The sequence below is a fragment of the Centroberyx gerrardi genome, chromosome 1 (genome assembly GCF_048128805.1).
Source record: "Centroberyx gerrardi isolate f3 chromosome 1, fCenGer3.hap1.cur.20231027, whole genome shotgun sequence".
Taxonomy (NCBI): domain Eukaryota; kingdom Metazoa; phylum Chordata; class Actinopteri; order Beryciformes; family Berycidae; genus Centroberyx; species Centroberyx gerrardi.
In genome coordinates, this window is record NC_135997.1 from 28,600,226 (window position 1) to 28,618,851 (window position 18,626).

An 18,626-nucleotide genomic window follows, 5' to 3' on the forward strand; every position below is an offset into this window, starting at 1 on the left:
AAGCATAGACACTTTTAGGGCATTCATTGTCATTTATACCTGCCTAAAGATGTATAATTCAGTGCTTCACTCTCACAACTCAAAAAACATTTCCAGACGGAGTGCACAGCAATGGTATAAAGTAAGCATCGGGGCCGCTTCTCTTTTGAAACGAGACAAAAGCGTTTTTCAGAGCGGGTCGAGGAGGAAGATATGAGAGATGGATGGATGCGATTTAGGACAATATTCATCTCTCTCTTGAAGTTGTTCCCTCCTGCTGCAAAGTGTCTTGGGAGTCCCAGAGGGCAACAAGCGTCAATATGACTAGTCAGCGATGGGGGGATTGTGTTCTTGGCAGGGTGCTGCTATTTATAATCACTCAACACAGGGAAAGTGTCCAATACTGTTAGGAGCTCCTTATCTCTGGGCTCTGTCAATATTCCTCAGTGTGGGCGGGCAGCGATGCTATCACAGCCACGCAACAAACAGCAGCATGAGGCTGCACATAGAGCACACACACACACACACACACACAGAAACACTCACGGAAACACACGCTACCTACCATGGTGAGGGACCTTAGGCTACTCTCTAGTTTAGTGTGAGTACATGCTGACACACACACACACACACACACACACACACACCATCCTGGATGTTGGCTTCAAACAGTGACATTGGTCTTGAAACCAGCTCTCTGGTTTCCACATAACACCAAATACAATTTCACAAGTACTATCCTCCCCTCCTCACTGTGCTGAGTGTGTGTGTGTGTGTGTGTGTGTGTGTGTGTGTGTGTATTTGTGTGTTTGTACGTGACACCCACTGTAGAGGATCCTCAACTATAACTGGCAGCCTCATCAGTGAAACTGGGCAGCTTGTTGCACTGCTGCAAAACATATTTGTGGAATCAATGAATTATTGAACCATCTAAAATTTCCTCAATACATTCACCACCGAGTTTGATAGAAGGAAGCTGACAGTTCCCTAATACTGGTTTGCCTCTCCGCTCATATGCTGTGCGAGTAAAGGGAGTTAATCCTTCTCCTCACATGTATTTCCAGCTGCAGTTGTCCACACAGTACTTTTTTTGGTAGACACACACACACACATACACAAGCACTGGTCTCATATCTATTTTTTTCTTCTCTCTTTATCTGTATTTATGTCTGCTGTTCTCTGTCAAGCATACAAGCCTGTTTGTTAAAGATAAATTGGATTGGACACACACACACACACACACACACACGTATGCAAGCACACACACACAAACACATGCTTTAGGTAAAAATGCTCTGGTATCTACCCATACATGCTCTGGTATTGAAAAAATGCAATAAAAAGAGATTTATTGATAAATGTGACTTCTTTCTCTCACACACACACTCACAATCCAATGACCATTCACACAGTAAATACACACACACACACACACACATGCATACACACAAATATAACCCAGCTCACACACTCCCTGTAGCCCTGTCATCTGTTCAAGCCTCTTGCTGCTGCTCTCTCTGTCATTCTCTTGACTGGACAGTCACAACACACAGCACTTAGATATTAGTCTTATAATTGTTCAGACAAGCACAATCAACTGATCCATTTCATCTCCTATGAGTGCGGTATCCGCCTGCTAAATCAGCTGTGACTTAGTCTTCAAAGGCAATTAGATGGAGTGTTCTTTGAGCCAAAACCAGAAAAACACACGCAGATTCATCCTTTATTTATCCAGGGAAGATTGACGGACCTCCACCCTGCAGCTTCACAGTTATACTGGGAGCTCAGTACAACCACAGTGAATTATAATATTTACCACAAAACACTATTTTAACACATCAACATATGATACAGTGAGCATGTGTGGTTTGGATTTGCTGCGTTTAACACTGACCAGATCCACAGCACTATTGAAGAGGGAATTAGCGATGGATGAATGACTCTAATATGATGCTGACAATTATTACCTTATTGAAGGAAAGGTAAGGTTGTTCCCATCAGAACTCACTCATCATCACCAACCTGATGCTTTTAAATCCACTGGATGCCAAAACAGACAGTAGGATTGGTTATATTGACACACACTCAACCAGAATGCCAACTCCCAGCACACACACACACGCACAAAATCCTACTGTGGAGAGGTTTTGATGTAAATAAAACAAAATATTCAGATTTGAATGATGAACCCACTACACAGAACAATGTACCAAACACTAAATACATCACACTAAATTTTCTTTACAATCTCATGTGTGCCGAGTGTTTACCCAGCAGTACTTCATAACTGCTGGCGATGCCCCCAGCAAAGTCCAAACTGTGGCCCAGCTGTCACGCTGCGAAAACAAAATCAAGCGCACCTAAAGTCATTTCAGAAGCCCAGACTGTTTAAACTGTCCAGAGCTGCAGCAGCCATCACTCCACAACACCCACTTATTTATTTAGAAAATGCAAAGTTCTCCAGCCCAGCACTTGCCACCTGGTTTGCTGCATTCAGAGTCGCTAATCGCGTTAAACAGTAGAGAGGACATGAATCAGGAGCCATATAAACCAGCCTCTAAGCATGGGGCTGGAGGCTCAGCGGGCTGATCTCCTACCACACTGCTAAGCCTCTCCATCCTCGCCTCCCAGTCTGAATGTCACTGGGCCGGCGCGGGGAAACTGGGAAAGCACGGTGGAGGGAGGGTTGTCGGCTCGCCTTCGAAAAGAGGGAAGAAAACAAAAAACGAGCAAACAAACAGAGACAGAAGAAGAAGCGGCAGCCTTCACCCCTTTGACAACTCTTTTTAGGTTAGCAGCGCCTGACAGGAGGAAGAAGCAGAGATTTTCTGCTCCGCTTCTATTTCCAGGTTCAACCGGCGTCATCACAACCAGCCTGTTCTCAGTGTCTCGGTGTTAATGGAAATGTAGTGAGATACGGCCCTTTGTTGCACATACTGTATCTTCCGCTGAAAACATCAAAGGTTAATTTGAAGCTAATTACACCCAAGCTGAAAGTATTGTTAACATCCACAACTAAAATGTTCCTTCTTGTGTGAGTAGTTTCTGTTCCTGTTTGGTCCTTATGGTGTGTAGTAATGCTTAGGCCATCTTGGCCTGAGGTTAAACTGCAGGAGGAGAGGCATGATGAGGGTCAATGCCCACTTTTACAGACCGGAAGGTGGGACAATTTGTTATTATTGACTGGTTTATCCTCATAGCATAGCCTTGGGGCAAAGTGACTATTGAAAACCGATTTGAAGTGTGGTGAGAGTTGGAAGTGTTTCAACCTCTAGCGCTCGGCGGTCTGAGCTCTGGAAACCCGCTGAGCTCTCAGCGCCGTTGAGAAACATGCATGAGAAACAACTCATTTTAATAGCAAATAGCATGCAAAACAGGGCAGCGCTGCGAAGAGAGGTTCCCCTCACCCTGTAGTAGTCGGTGCTGTAGATGTCCCTGGACATGCCGAAGTCTCCAATCTTGACCAGCAGGCCGTTGCCCACCAGGCAATTGCGGGTCGCCAGGTCTCGGTGGACAAAGTGCTGGGAGGACAGGTAGACCATGCCTGAGGCGATCTGGGTGGCGATGTGCAGCATCTGGGAAAGGCCCAGCTCTCCGTTGGACTGCAGCGGCTGGCCGTCCACCAGGATCATGGCGTCAGGACCGTGGGCTCTGGGTTAGAACGAAACGTAAACGTTAAGCTGGATCTCACATACAAAGATAACATGAACTTTATGGAGAACTGAGTGATATTAATAATGTTTGTCTGTTGTTTTTATGATTGGACATAGGAGCCTTTTTATACCTTTTTAGGTTTTCAAATTCATGAAGTAATAGCTTAACATACTACTGCATACCAGCATAGCAGAACCTAACCTGACCTGACCTTAAATTACTAACTCAAAGTTCCTTCCAGTACCAAACCCCTTAATCCTGGAAGTGTTAGTGCATTGCTCTACCAGTTGAGGGTAATCGGCATAAAGAGAGACTGTCAGAAATATTAGCAAGTTAGCTGTAACCTGCAAGTACCCAGGTATCTATAATTGCCATGATACATTGGGAAGTGTTTGTCCTATGTTTTGTAATTTGTAATTGCTGGTAGGTACATCAGTGGTGGTTTTGCAGCGTTTTACATACAGTACATTCCTTCCACCAAGCTTGTCAGGAATTTAACCGAAGCTCAAGAGTTTCACTAAGGTGAGTCGTCATTTGCCACAACAGGATGCCTACAGATCTGAGAAAAGGTTCTGTAAAAAACACTTCCAAATCAAGCTTCCCTGGTATAATATGTATAAATCAAGAGCTCATTCAGTACTTGGCATTTCTGGGTGACGTTCAAGAACTGATTTCCTCTGAGGAGTTCCTGTTGTTCTCATCAACACCTCGCCACTGTGATTACAGACCAGACACCATGCAGAGACGACCGACTATAACTCTCTCTCTCTCTCTCTCCTCTCTCTCTCTCTCTCTCTCTCGCTGTCTTTCTGGCTCTGTCTCTCTCAATTCTAGCACAATTCAATTTGCTTTGCTTTGTGTGTGTGAAGCTCGACTGCAGAGAGTCTAGCAGCACTTCTGTTTGTTTCTTCATAGAACATTCAACTAATTAAATCAAATGAACTGACTGAAATGATTGAATAGAATGACTTTCTCTCTCTCTCTCTCTCTCTCTCTCTCTCTCTCGCTTCTGTCTCTCCACCTCTGTTTTACTGCTTCGCCGACATCTGGCGGTGGCTAAACGAGTGCCGGCCGCCCTCCGTTCATGTGGAGGTTTTCAATCGTCAGATCAGAGTTGGACCTGCATGTCCGATCCTCTATTCATTCCCATTGATTCCCGGCACATCTCATCTGTTAAATGTGACCAACTGGACCAATAGACCGAACATCAGCCATGTCTTGCACCTTGCATGAAAGAATTTCATCATTCGCGACGTTGCCTTTCATTTCAGGAATGATTCCCCAACTGAAAGTCTTCACGCACTCTCGAACACACACACACACGCACACACATTCAAAACGTAACATGTCATCTTTTCAACTATTGCTCTCTCAAACTTCAAAAACGAGATAGACCACACACACACACACACACACACACACACTGATGCTGTCAAAGCACTTGAAATAGCACACTTCTATCCCAGACTCCTCCTGTGCACAATGACATCAGCTCCAGTGAAGCCTCCCATTACCAAAGCACTAGCTGTACAGGCGCCGTGTCGCTTTTGTCGAGGCTGATCTGAGGTCACTTCCCTCGGTACAATCTGACATTATGGAACAAAAGCACTAAAGCACTCATGTTTGCTAACCCAGAAAACTGTGAAGCTGGCTGGATATTGTATGGGCTACAGGAATTTGACAAGCTCAGAAGCCCAAAAGAATTTCACTTTGTTGGAGTGACCCCAGATGACTTTTTAAAGTTTTACATTTGCATAACATCAGCCATTCACTGGACATCTGCTCTATAGGTTTTAATTCTACGGCTGTTTGATTGGTGGTTTTTTGCCATATTTCCAAATATTCTACCAAGGCCGTCAAGAATTTAAACGAGGCGCTGAATTTAAATGAGGCACTGAATTTCATCAAGGTGAGTGGAGCAGTTAACAGGATGCCCACGGATCTGAGAAGAAAGTCTGCAAGAAACACTTAGCCTACAAATCAAGGTTTCCTGGTATAATATGTAGAAATCAAGAGAGAAACAAGTGAAGCAAGTGGAATTATCTCACCCCACTGGCACATTTTTTTTACTTGTTTAAAGAAAAAAATGCTTTTAAGACTGAATATGAGGCTGAATCATCGCAGTGTAATTAGTCTTGACCTCTGTTCCTGTTACTCTGCTGGACTACTGTCTGAACATTCATATGGTGAGTTTTTACTAGTTTACTCTTCCCCTAAATCCGATTTACTCTGTATTTTAGCTTGTTTACATTGTTGTATGTTGTTTGTCTACAACTGTTCTGTTTGTCTCAATGCTTCTTTCTTGGCCTCTTAATAAGAGATAAAGACTTCACAATGTCCTTATGTCCACAATGTCCTGTGTATTAACCTATGGTAAAATATTGTAAATACGCAATAATACTGTGTTGATGCTTCTTGAAAATTTTACCAATAAATAATGTAAGTATACCAGGGTGTAACAGCATGCTCACATTGTAAGATAAGAAAAGATTAAACAATATTGGGGAATTTAGGTCGTTGCAACAGCAAAAGTAATAGAATTCAGCAGGGAAAAATATCATAAAATAGAATATAAGAACAAAAATAGAATCTAAAATAAGCAGTAAAACAATCAAAATAGTAAAAACAATAACAAAGCAAAAACAAACAAATAAAACAGAATATAAACAATTGTGGGGTTATATAAACACATGCAACCAACAATTTCCACACACATCTAATAGTGTCTGTATGTGTGTGTGTGTGTGTGTGTGTGTGTGTGGGAAACAAGGGGAAAGAGTATGGATGACAAACACTTTTACTTACAGTTGCTACTTACACTATCAGTCACAGACAATCTCATGGGGACTAACCTGGTTAAATAAAAGTTAAACTGATGAACCCCTGGTGTCGGACTGACCTGAGGAATTTGTTGAGGTCTCCATGCTTCATGTATTCGAACACCATGATGAGAGGATCTCCGTCCACACACACTCCATAGAATTTAACGATGTGGTCGTGCTGCAGGTTGGTCAGCAGCTCCGCCTCCCGCTGGAAGTCCTTCCTCGCCGACAGGTTGGGGTCCTTCAGCGTCTGGTGGAGGGAGAACAGGCACAAAGTCAAATCTATTCAGAAAACGTTTAGAATAAACAAATATAGAGGAGGATAGATAGATAGATAGATAGATAGATAGATAGATAGATAGATAGATAGATAGATAGATAGATAGATAGATAGGGGGTTGGTTTTTAATCTTGCATTGGAGTTATGGGAGTCTGGCCACAACTTTTGACTTACTTATTTTTTTTTTACATTTTTTAATATTGGAGTGGGTTTCAATTCATTTCCAATATACTGGAAATGTACACCATGTCTTCAATTTAATGGACAAAAAAAAGGTAAGAATAAATTTGGAGATAAAATAGTTAACATGGTGATGAGTTTAGGGATTTACCAATAAGTTAGTTTCCTGCTCTGCTAATAAAATGTCAGGCAGCGCAAATTTAAAACAAATTATTTCACTTTGAAAGTTTAAGTCTTTGGTCGACTAAATGAGAACATCTCTGCAGACTGGATCTGCTAGATTTAAGTTATATTGAAAAGTAAACTTCTGGTAATGCTTTTTTGCCTCCCGCGGAATGAGGATTCACGGCGCTTTGGAAATGAATTCTTGGTGGTTAGATTCACTTAGACTGGAAAGGAACAGCGCTCCTTTGGCTTAATAGTCAAAACAGCGCAGTGTGTATTGTGGTGAGAAGCTGTCACCGTCATGAACTGCTGTCACAGTGAAGGTGCGGGGTTAGGGTGTCCACAAAGCAAATTGATTTGATCGGTAAAAAGACCAAGCAGGGCGTGCCTTGAACTCCTTTGAAGTGGAGCCCACATGAAATACCACATCTTGATGGGATGTCAGTTAGAGCCGCCAGCGTCAGAAAAAAAAGAAAAAATAACAGCAATAGCACGCCTTATTGCAGCCTCTATTGGAAGGGGGAAAAAAAGACTCGACAATTCATCAGCAACAGGAAAATAGAGCAAGTTGCCTCTCTTGATCTCCTCGGCCTTGACTCCTGCTTTCCCAGCTTGCCGGCGTTATTACAGATGGAAAGACCTTGGGGTGGAAACGCATTTACTCATATGTTCTCTTCTCGCAGTTAAGTGCTGGGGACGCTTGAGATGTACGGCAGAGTAGGTAAAACGGCCATAAAATTCTATTACCAAATCAAACTGCACTCTTAAGGAAATGTTTCTTGTCCGGGCATCCCTCCAAAACAATACCTCCAAGTGCTCGACTACAATAAATTGAAGGAAAGCGCGGCTATGAATTTTCCCTTTGTTGACCTTAATGTGGATTCAGAGAGCAGCTTCCTGCTACATCGACAGGCAGGAGGAGGTTCGACTGAAGCTGCACATCCTCCATTTTATCTTAAAGATGAAGAGGACACTCCAGAGGATGCATAATGGAAAACTGTTTAACCTTCATTTTTTTCTTAAAAATCCAGTAACGTTAAGAAAAGCAACTGACAAGCAGACGTTCCATCGTTTTAACGCTTTGTGTGAATTCTCCTGCTGTCAAGGTCGGGGAGGTTTTCTAACTGTAATCTTATCCTGGGGAGAGTTTTTGCTGAGTCTGCAGGCTCTTGTTCAGTATCACTCTGCTCCACTTCCACACATTCACACTGGGAGCGGTCCAGAACAACCACAGCCTAATGCTGTCGGCCACCGAGCAGCTGGGGGTCGGATGCCTTGTTCAAGGGCGCGGTGTTTGTTGAGGGAGAGGAGAGAGTTTCTCATTCGCTTTCCTCACAGCTCACAGCTGTCCTGGGCCTAGACTCAGTTCTGCTTTACAGAGACTTTCTCACTGACATGATGAAGGGAAAAGGTCTAAACTTCCCTGCTGCTCACAAACTCTGCATCAGCTTCTGCTCAGCCTGGTCATGAGGTCTTGCCTGGGTCCAGACCTTTGAATCCGCCCACTCCACCGAGTTGACTGCTTCTGGTCTGGCATCGTGACATGAAACAGTGGTTTCTCTCGGTTGAAAAATGATCCGTCCAATGAGCGCCGGGGGGGACTAACGATTAGCCAATCAGCGCCACGGGCGGGACTAACGCCGTTGTCAAGCTGTTGTCAAGCGTTGTCAAGCTGTGCGCCGGAACCAAGGAGAGGTAATAACAACAATGGCGACCGCTGTAGACAAGGTAGACACTGCTATCGAGGCTGTTCTAAATCGATTAAAAGTACCAATTACTTTGAAATCTGAACAGCATCTGAACTGCTTTGAAGGCATTTATTCAAAGGGGAGACACACACACACACAATATCCACAATAATAAGTAACATAAGGCTACGTTTGCACCAATTGCATAAAACCCTGGTTGGCATATTCTGATTTCTGTTCTATTCTATTTATCTGTTGTGGCCCAGGTTAAAAAATCTCATTGCTGAGGGAACAAACAAGCTTTTATATCTCGCCATTGTGTGTGCATTTGTTCAAGTGCTACTTGATCAACCCTGATAACTCTGCTTGCCTTCTATAATTCCCTGCAGTTTCCCCTGATCCTTTGTGCTCATGTTTACGAAGACACAAATCAATCCAAATGACATGACATCCAAGGCAGATCTATAAAACAGCTCCAGAATATGACAGTCAACATTAAAGCCGTCATCGTAAGTAAGTAAAATGTCCTTTGTTGCAGTTTCTTTGTCTTGCTCAGCGTGTGTTCACTCAAATTCAGCGGTTCATCCTATGTTAATGCCGAGGTATTTATAGCTTGTTACCCTTTTGATCAGTTCATCAGGATGATGACTTTGCTCATTACCTGTTAACGATGTCTGAGGAGCCAATATTCTGCTTTCATACTAATTGCTGGTCCCTGGCTGACAACAGGACCGGTTTTGGATGGTTAGAAAGATGGATGTAGGGTGGGGGGGCACCCAGCCCCAGATGGGAGAGCATTCATCCCTGGCTGAGATACTTCATCAGACCTGGTTGTTCAACACCCTGTAGCAACACCCACCAACCAGAACACACTCTCTCTCTTTCATCTCTTTCTCTGTCTATCTCTGTCCCAGTCAACTGAGGACAAAGCTCCCTAATATAACACAACAGTGATTCATCCTATATGCAGTTCATGAAAGCTTTTACATTTGCTGTTCTAAACACGCGGAGTCTGGTAAGTCTTTCCACTGGCACATAGGAAGTGATTTGTTTTGCATTTGCGGTTTGTGTGGAATAAACAGAAGAAGAACTGGGTAGTTAGCATGAGCAGTGATATCCACCATGGCTGAACAGACAGAGAAAAGAGCGCCACCTACAGAAACTCAAACTGCATCAACAGAAAAAAGAAAAAGACGTCGCAGTACTGGACACACTGTTTGATTGACAGGTGATCTCTGGGAAGAGCAGTGCAGAGACACCACAGCAATGAGAGCTTAGTGACAAAGATGGAGAGTAAATGATAATAATAAAACAAACAAAACAGCATCTCCAGGATTACCACTTTTTTCCAACGGTGCCACCCCCCCTGCCTTCAGTCTCTGACAGCAGTTCATGATAGTGACAGCTGCAGTGATTTCTCACTTACAAACTCAAATTATACATAAGGTATATATGTAAATAATAGACGGATCTGTTTTTTTTAACTATGAAAATAGTGGTGTGCTGTACATGTCTAAACAAATCTAACTGCTAACCACTGAACCATTGGCCTATTTCTGAAGCATTTTCAAAACACTACAGTATGTGTCCATGTTGGGGAAGAAAATCATTACCACAAGTTTTTTTGTTCAATACAACTAGAGGATCCAGTCTGCAAAAACCACTGAACCTTTGGTCTTATTTTTCCTCTCCTGCAATCTGTCATTCAATAGTGTGGAAACACACACACACACACACACACACTCAAGTCGTACCTTGACAGCCACCAGCATCTTGTCCTTGGTGGGACTGAGGTTGTAACACTCTGCGAGGAACACTTTACCAAATGCTCCTTCACCCAGCTCCCTCTTCAGGATGATGTCCCTCCGCTTTATATGCTGGACAACTGAACCGCAGACAGGCAGGGAACCAGGCAGACAGAGAGAGAGAAAGAGGGACAATGACAAGGATCATTTAATGAAAAACTGCAATACATTCTAAAAGGAATAAACATAATGTGCTATACTTGCAGCAAAATCTATATCAAACAAGCAGTCCCCAGAATGAAGATTTGGTTATTATCTACTCACCTCCATGGCCACCAAACACACAGCGAATGAGCTGGTTAGTTAGTTATCTATGTAGTTGGCCCCCAAAGCTCCATCTCAGCCTTCTGTTAAACTACTGAGGTGAATGGGGCTTGGTTGTTTAGAGCTCCAAAAAGGCCATAAAATTCCCAGCAAATTTATCTAAACAACTCCTGCAGCATAGTCCAAGTGTTTCGTAGCCAAACGATTGCACTGTGCCCAATTCTTTGTCTCGGTTGCCATACTACAGAAGAAGAAGACATTACTGTTTCTTCTACCAAGAACAATGCTACATAATGAAGCATTTTGGACTCGCTTGGCTACAAAACACCACTCTAAACAAACAGGATCCGTTGACTTCAGTTGTTTGGGAGAAGGCTGAGATGGAGCTGCGGTCGCTAACTCGCTGTGTGTCTGTTTGTCGCGTGAACTTCAGTGGAGTTTCCAGTGACATGGAGGTGAGTAAATAACAAAAGGATTTTCATTTTGGGATGAACTGTTCCTTTAACCCATCACACTTTCAGACGCAAAGGGCATTAACAGCGAAACAATGAAATGATGCATATCATAGGTCCTTCCAGACATTTCTCTATTCATTTAGTGATGGAATCATATGATATTATTGAACCATGGGTTGTTGTCAGTGTCACATTGTCATAGTTGCTTGCTGAATCTGGTTCTAATCTGTTATCTGTTGTTTTTGCTTTGGCAAGAACTCCTGTTGTATTTCATGCTAATAAAGCAGCTCTGAATTGAACTGAAAAGAGGAAAACAGGTGAGCGAATAAATTATAAAAGGATAGGGTGAAAAGGAGAGAGAGAGAGATAGAGGGAGAGATAGGGAGGGAGAGGGAAAGAGAATAAGATGCAGAGAGAGAGAGAGAGAGAGAGAGAGAGAGAGAGAATGGGAAGCAAGGAGAGAGAGACTGACAGTGTTGTGCATCCATTGAGATAAACAGGGAATTGAACCCCTAACCCTGGCAGTGTTAATGTCTTGCTCGACCCATCTGGCCCCACAGCACCACTGCTCACCTCTGTGTGAGACAGACAGTGGAAAGCAGTGTCTTGCTGTTAGTTTCTCCAGCGTCTTATTTCAAACCTCCTGCCTCTGGTTTCAGAGACTGGATGAAGACAAACTCCTGACAGTCGCTCCAAACTCAGGAACATTTATTCTGTCTGTCTCCGCCGCATATTCTGCCACTTAAGTCGCCAAGGCACAAATAAACTTGAGATGATGCTGGACCCGCCAAGCTGCAAATCTCTTATCTGAATTGCTTGGCCTTGTTGTTGGCATTTACACAATGCACAGGGGTACTTTCCAATGAGAAGGAAATTGTAAAGTGTGTTTTTTTGTAAATGCATTGTGAAGGGAGGAAAGTAAAAATTCATTAAACGAATAGCTGAACAGAAACAGAAAAAATCCCTTCTATCTCTCCTCATAGCTCTAATTCTATTTTTCCCCCCTAACGCTTCACTCTTACATAACAATTTTAGGGTCCAACTGTTGTCTGGGTGCTGTGACCTCTGACCCTTGATCTCTTTACTGTACGTTGCTTGTAACATTGACGATCTAAGAATTGAAGCTTATTCTGTTGTTGACCTTAATGGAAGTCCCTCTGGATAAGAGAGTCAGCCAAATGCTTAAAATGTAAATATAAGACAGAGAGAGAGAGACAGAGAGATAGACAAGGAGAGAGAGAGAGAGAGAGAGAGAGAGAGAGAGAGAGAGAGAGAGAGAGAGAGAGAGAGACAGTTGAGGAGGTGTAGGAGGTGCTGGCTTCTGAACAGAGCTGCTCTCTTTGCCTCAGTCTGAATAAAACATGACAGCTGGTGGGTTTACCATGAAAACACAGGGAACTCTCTCTCTCTCTCTCTCTCTCTCTCTCTCTCTCTCTCTCTCTCTCCATATATATATACTGCATGCATATATACACATGTGTTTCCAACCACACATTATGATTGGACTTTGGACATTCCATGAGTGGTTACAGCATAATATGTTGTACCTTAAGACTCCAGCAGTATCACTCTGCCTTGAAATATGAATGGAACAAAGCAGGCAAGGATGTTGATTGCTTAGCAACGGGGAGCTCATTTTATCGTCGGTGGAGGGCCAAAATATAATCATTAAATTAAAACCCAAGGCTTGTATTCAATGTTCGGTGTTTGATACCACTGTTAACATGTTGTATAACCATGATACAGCACAACGTTGTGTATGTTATTGCCTAAGTATACGTAATCGGTGTGGGCAAACAAGGTCCTGGGGGGGAGTCAAACCAGCGACCATTTGCTCCAGGCGTTCAGCATGGCCCTGCGGCGCCACAAAACCACAACACAGAGGGAGAAAGCATCCAGGAGACAAGTGCCTACAGCTGGAGCTCGTCAACTGTCGCACCTGATGTCAATCCCAGCTCGTCAGCCGCCCTATAAGAGAGGCAGCTTCAACCCACGGAGGCAGGTCAGCGTGGCTTCGGCTTGTCCCCCGGACCGCGTGCTGTTTTTCTCTCTTTCTGCAGATGAAGGGGCTGACGGACAGGCTGCCTCTCGACCCGGGCGACCGGCGGACACCTGAAACGCCTCCCGACTTCACCTCGCTGGGCCCTGGAGCGCTGACATCTTCCACTATCCACCGCCTCTTCCCCTCACCAGCTCCACGTTTGTCCAGTAAAGTGCCCTCCGGGGCTTGTTTTGTGCCGTATCGGCTATGTCGTCTCGCTCTGTTGCCCAACTGGTGTTTCCCCAACACCACATCTGCCATTATTCATTTCTGTTGGTCGTGCCTATGACGCTCCATCGATAGAGCAAGGCATTAACACTGCCAGGGTTAAGGGCTCCATTCCCACTGGGACAGCCTACACTAACTCACGGTGCTATGGACGCATGCTATCACATTGGGTCGAAGTGTCTAACAAATGGTGTAATCTAATGTTTCCTGATTCATGAACATTGATCACGGGTTCAGTTGTACTGTTCCTCTGTGTTTTGTTTCCTCTTCGGCGTCATCGGCCCATCTGGTCGCGAACATGACGGGAAGGTGATTCATGGAGAACGCCACCTGCTCCTCTGGCGTTCCCGTCAGACGGTATATTACCGCTATTTCTGAAATCAGCGTTAAATATGAAGAAATGCCCTAGTTTGAAAGTAGATCAGAACAGAAGTGTCTCTGCGAAAACTGGCAGCCAGTTTGCCACGCAAGAGCCCCACCAGGGACAATAACACAGCACACATCACTGCTGTCAAAGCTTCATCCTCCATGAAGTCTGCTTTCCAAGAGCTGAGAAAAACAACCTTAAGTCGATACACATGCATTTTAATTCGCAATGTGCTCTGAGTGGATTTCACAGGCCAAACGTCGCTGACACTTTCTCAGCTGATAAATGAACAGCTGAGACTCAAGTTGGAGTTTCAAGAGGTATCATCATCATCATCTTCTCCCCACTGAATTGTACCCCCTCTTCTCTCTACTGTAACTGCTCCCAAAAAATACATACTGTCTCTTTAACTCTGATTTGAATTCTTTCCCTAGTACATCTCTATCATCCATGATTATTCAAGGGTCTCTCTGGATAAGAAAGTCAGTGAAATGCCTAAAATGTGAATTTCATCTAACAGCAGATGAAGGATCAGAATCAGTTATAATCATGAAATCACAAAGCATAAAATGTATATTTTCCAATCCTTTTCTCAGAATTTAGTCTTTGCTTGTAGTCTTGATTTTCGGTTTTGTTTTCTTTCTTTCTCTGTTTTGAGATATTTTACAAGCTCCATGGCTTTTTTTTAATCTCACCTGTACAAATTAGTAATTTGCATCTCTTTTTTATCATCATATTCTATCACTGTGTTTTGTTTTTATACCTTTTCTTCTGTGTTTGTCACTATGTAAATAAGCTGAGCTGAACTAAACTAATTGTCAACCTAACCTAACTATTTTAACAATCCGACCGTCCTTCTGGAGCCTGTTGGCCTTGGCTGAGTGAGTCACATCAGTAATCACATACAGTTACAGCTGAAACCGCTGGACAAGTCCACTTTTCACTGGATGAAAAGTGTTGCTCTCCTGAAACCATTAGAGGTTACAAGCAATGGTCTGGTAGGTCAAGAGAAACCTTTGCGTTACCATACCTAGTTTGGTTCTACTGTATAACATTCAATAAATAATTATCTTGAGCACTGCCGGATAGATACTGGATAAATACATAAACTTCTACAATGGTTACTTCTAAATGGTTACCTTCATAACCTTCCATCGAGCACCAATCGCCCCCTTTTCTTTATTTCCTGGATGTAAATATTCCGTCTAGGTTTGTTTTATTCTGCTGCTAAATAACTGCTGGCCATCCTGTCTTCCCTAGTGATGGGAATGAACCGGCTATTACGGCGCTCGCCTGTCGACAGCAGCGGGGACGCGTTACTTTAACCTTCAGTTTCCTCTGCAGGCGGACTCGGGCTGCATCCTGCAGCCTATTTACCCAGAGTGGCGTGCTGAAAAGCCCTGAGATTAAATCTCTATCCCGCAGCTCAGCATCATTCATTTGTCCTGGCTCACCTGAGGCCTCGACGCCAGCAAACACTCTCCCTGGAGGCCGGGAGACGACGCAGCACTGAGATTTACTCAGCTAGTCAGGTCAGGCTGCTGGGAGAGCACAGATGTTCTGAGGGCTTTGTTCTATACCTGTCTGTGCGGGTGTGTGTGTGTGTGTTTCGACTACCTGCCAACTTTCCCCGGTGTGTGTGTGTGTGTGTATCTCTGCGTGTATGTGTGTGCGTGTGTTTTTGCCCAACTACCTGCCAACTTTCCTTTGTGTGTTCATGTGTGTGTTTCTGCCTCACAGGTGTGTGCACACACGCGTATGTTCATGGGTATTTTTCTGCTTGACAGCTTGCCTCAGTGTGTGTGTGTGTGTGTGTGTGTGTGTGTGTGTGTGTGTGTGTGTGTGTGTGTGTGTGTGTGTGTGTGTGTGTGTGTGTGTGTGTGTGTGTGTGTGTGTGTGTGTGACGGGTCAATCGATGCATCTCTGGTCTCCTGGTCATTGACAACCTGCCAGAGGCTTTTGCAGAGTAGATGCTTTAACACTGAGAAGCTGCAGCTCATTCGAAACACTGATAACATCCCAGCATACACTCTCATTTCCTGCATCAGGCCTACTTTAATACATTTGGTGACACTTTCTATGCCTATCACTCTCTCCACATTATAAAGGCACCTGTAAGGAATTATAATGCACTCACAATGCCTTATGACCATGCTCATGAGAATTTACTGATGCATTAGATCAGCACTCATAAAACATTATTGCTATAACTTATAATGAATTAAAACCACAAATGTCTTATGAATGTTTATGACTAGTTATCTATCATAAGTTGTCTGACAAGGGTTCAATATGAGTCACATTATGCTGCAAACACACAACAAAAGCATAATAAGAGCTCATAGTTTACTAAAATGATCAATGCAGCATCATACTGTAAGTTATCACTAAAGTAAAGTGAAATGCATAATAATGTATTTTAAATACGCCAAGCAACATCATTAGTTATTGTATGCATTCCGTCACCTTGATATGTTTTGTTTGGGGATTTATCTCACCTACACAAATTAGTCACGTTTTCTCCTCTTTTCTCCTCTCTGTTTTCATCATCATGTTTTGTCACTGTGACTTCCAAATAAACTGAAAGTAAAATACTCTTTTTTACTGAGAACACTGTAATGTACTTCTTTACATCTGGCATTAACATGTGTCTCATCTGGATTATTTCTAGATTTCGCTGGATTCCATATATTATACTCCTGGTGCTAACATGCATGTCCAGTGTCCACACTGAAATCAGATTGCTCTTTTCATTGCAAAACTCACATTGTTGCACATCCTCTTGTAATATTTCCCATATTATTTGGAAATAAAATGGCAAGTTCTCTACACATCACGTTACATACACTTTTTCTTACTTTTCAAATCAGAGGAAGTTGTCTTAGACAACAGGTTTACTGTAGGAAACAGCTGTGGAGAAATGAAGCTTTAGTATTTTAAATACCCCTAGTTAGTTTTAACTGACTATCTGAGCTGCCTGCCACCTCCTTGCTTTGCAAGAGCTTCCCATGAACAATTAACACTTTAAGCATTTCTTCAGTTTTCGGTGCTTATTGCTTAGTCTACATGCTGGTATATGGATTGGAAATGCAGTTGCATTTACACTTGGAAATGCGTCACCTCTGGAGGTTTGGCTGATCGGATCTTCAGTGGCTTAGGTCTATCTGAATCCAGTTTGAACAGTCAAGACGCATGTTGATGCCAGGTGTAAAGAGGGTCTTTTTTACAGAGAATATTCTAGTCTGCTCCTTTCTGACTGAGCTGAAAGAACCAATCTTGCTCTTGTGTGACAAATTAAAGTAGGTTGTTTGAATTCACAACTGGCTAGCCTGCAGGGCTGTTCTGTTTCAAACTATAATTCATAGAGCCATAGCCTTGGAACATGATAACTGCCTTTCAATCAATCTGCTCTGCATATTCATTCATTTCCAAGGCTTTCAAGCCGCCAAATTAGTCATTCGCATGTCTCCGCTGGAAACATTTTCATCTTCAAAACATCACCTTGAGCATAATTACGTCTCTGTTATAGCAAAAGCGGAAGGGACAGAGTGGGGGTCTGTCCGAGCCATGCCTCCATATTATATTACCCGCTAATAACATGGATATAATGAAAGGCTATGCTCTATACACCAACATCAAAAGCTATTGTCTAATTTCGGCCAGCGGGATGTGACAAATCCGTAATTAAAATAGCAAGCTGAGCGATAAAACAAAGCCACTTGCTGGGAGACAGGGGATCCGGCTCGATATGGATCTGTCATTAGGCTAAAGAATTGTCCTTTGCCTTTCTGCCTTTATCTCCCTAATGCGGCTACATTTCCCCAGGATTGGCCTTTTTCTGCTCGGCCCGGAAAAGAGCTGATCTCAACGAACGTCCTAATCAGCCGCGTCTCGCCTGTTTATCGCAGTCTAAGCCGAGGCCACCGGTTCATCCAGAAGATGAACCATGTGGACGGCTGCGCTTAGATCTTCGTGTATTTACATCGGCGTCAGAATGAAAACTGTACTCGCTCTGTTCTCATAACGCCTTCATCTCTCAAGTCTGTTTACCGCCGCATGCGTACGGGTCACGGGTTCAAGCAGAGGGCAGCTATAATTTGGACAGCCGCTTTATGTTGTTTCTCATGTTTTTCCAGCAGCGAGGGAAAGACAGCTGCACTTCCACTGTTCTCAGGTGTCGGAAACTGACAGCCAAGATACTTAATCTGCTCTCCTTTCCCAAACTGTGTTTTGTGTGGCGAGAAATGTTTAACCACCGCTAAAATATGTATTTTTGAGTCGGGATTGACTTGAAGATCAAAGATTCATGAATAATGCATTCAGTAAGGCACACTGGAATCAACAGTACGAGTTCTGCAGTGGGCGCTTTCCCATCGCACGCTGCTGTTTTAACAGAAGCCAGTGTGGCAGAGAGCAGCACTGTTCCTCCTCATTGTGGCTGGGACCGATTTCAAAATACAGAGAGCTGAGCAGTGGAGAGCGACGCTGTAAAACACCCAGCGGATCAGTTCTGGTAGCAGGCTGGGACTGACTGACTGGCAGATCACTGAACTATTGATGGACAGAGGTAAGGAGAGGTGTGTGTGTGTGTGTGTGTGTGTGTGTGTGTGTGTGTGTGTGTGTGTGTGTGCACAGGCATGTGTGCATATTTAGGTGTGTTTATATGTGTGTATGTGTTTCTGCATATGTACACTTGGG

General features: G+C 43.5%; 1 protein-coding gene across 4 annotated transcripts in view; it reads right to left on the reverse strand.

The window, feature by feature from the left end:
- Positions 1–18,626, reverse strand: part of ntrk3b (neurotrophic tyrosine kinase, receptor, type 3b) — a 151,100-nt gene that overhangs the window by 11,492 nt on the left and 120,982 nt on the right. For all 4 annotated transcript variants that reach the window (XM_078282988.1, XM_071897339.2, XM_071897338.2 and 1 more), the window contains 3 exons: positions 10,523–10,653; positions 6,533–6,705; positions 3,387–3,630 (listed from right to left, as the gene is read on the reverse strand). In XM_078282988.1, coding sequence (XP_078139114.1) covers positions 3,387–3,630; positions 6,533–6,705; positions 10,523–10,653 — 548 coding nt within the window. The remainder of the gene's footprint in view (positions 1–3,386; positions 3,631–6,532; positions 6,706–10,522; positions 10,654–18,626) is intronic.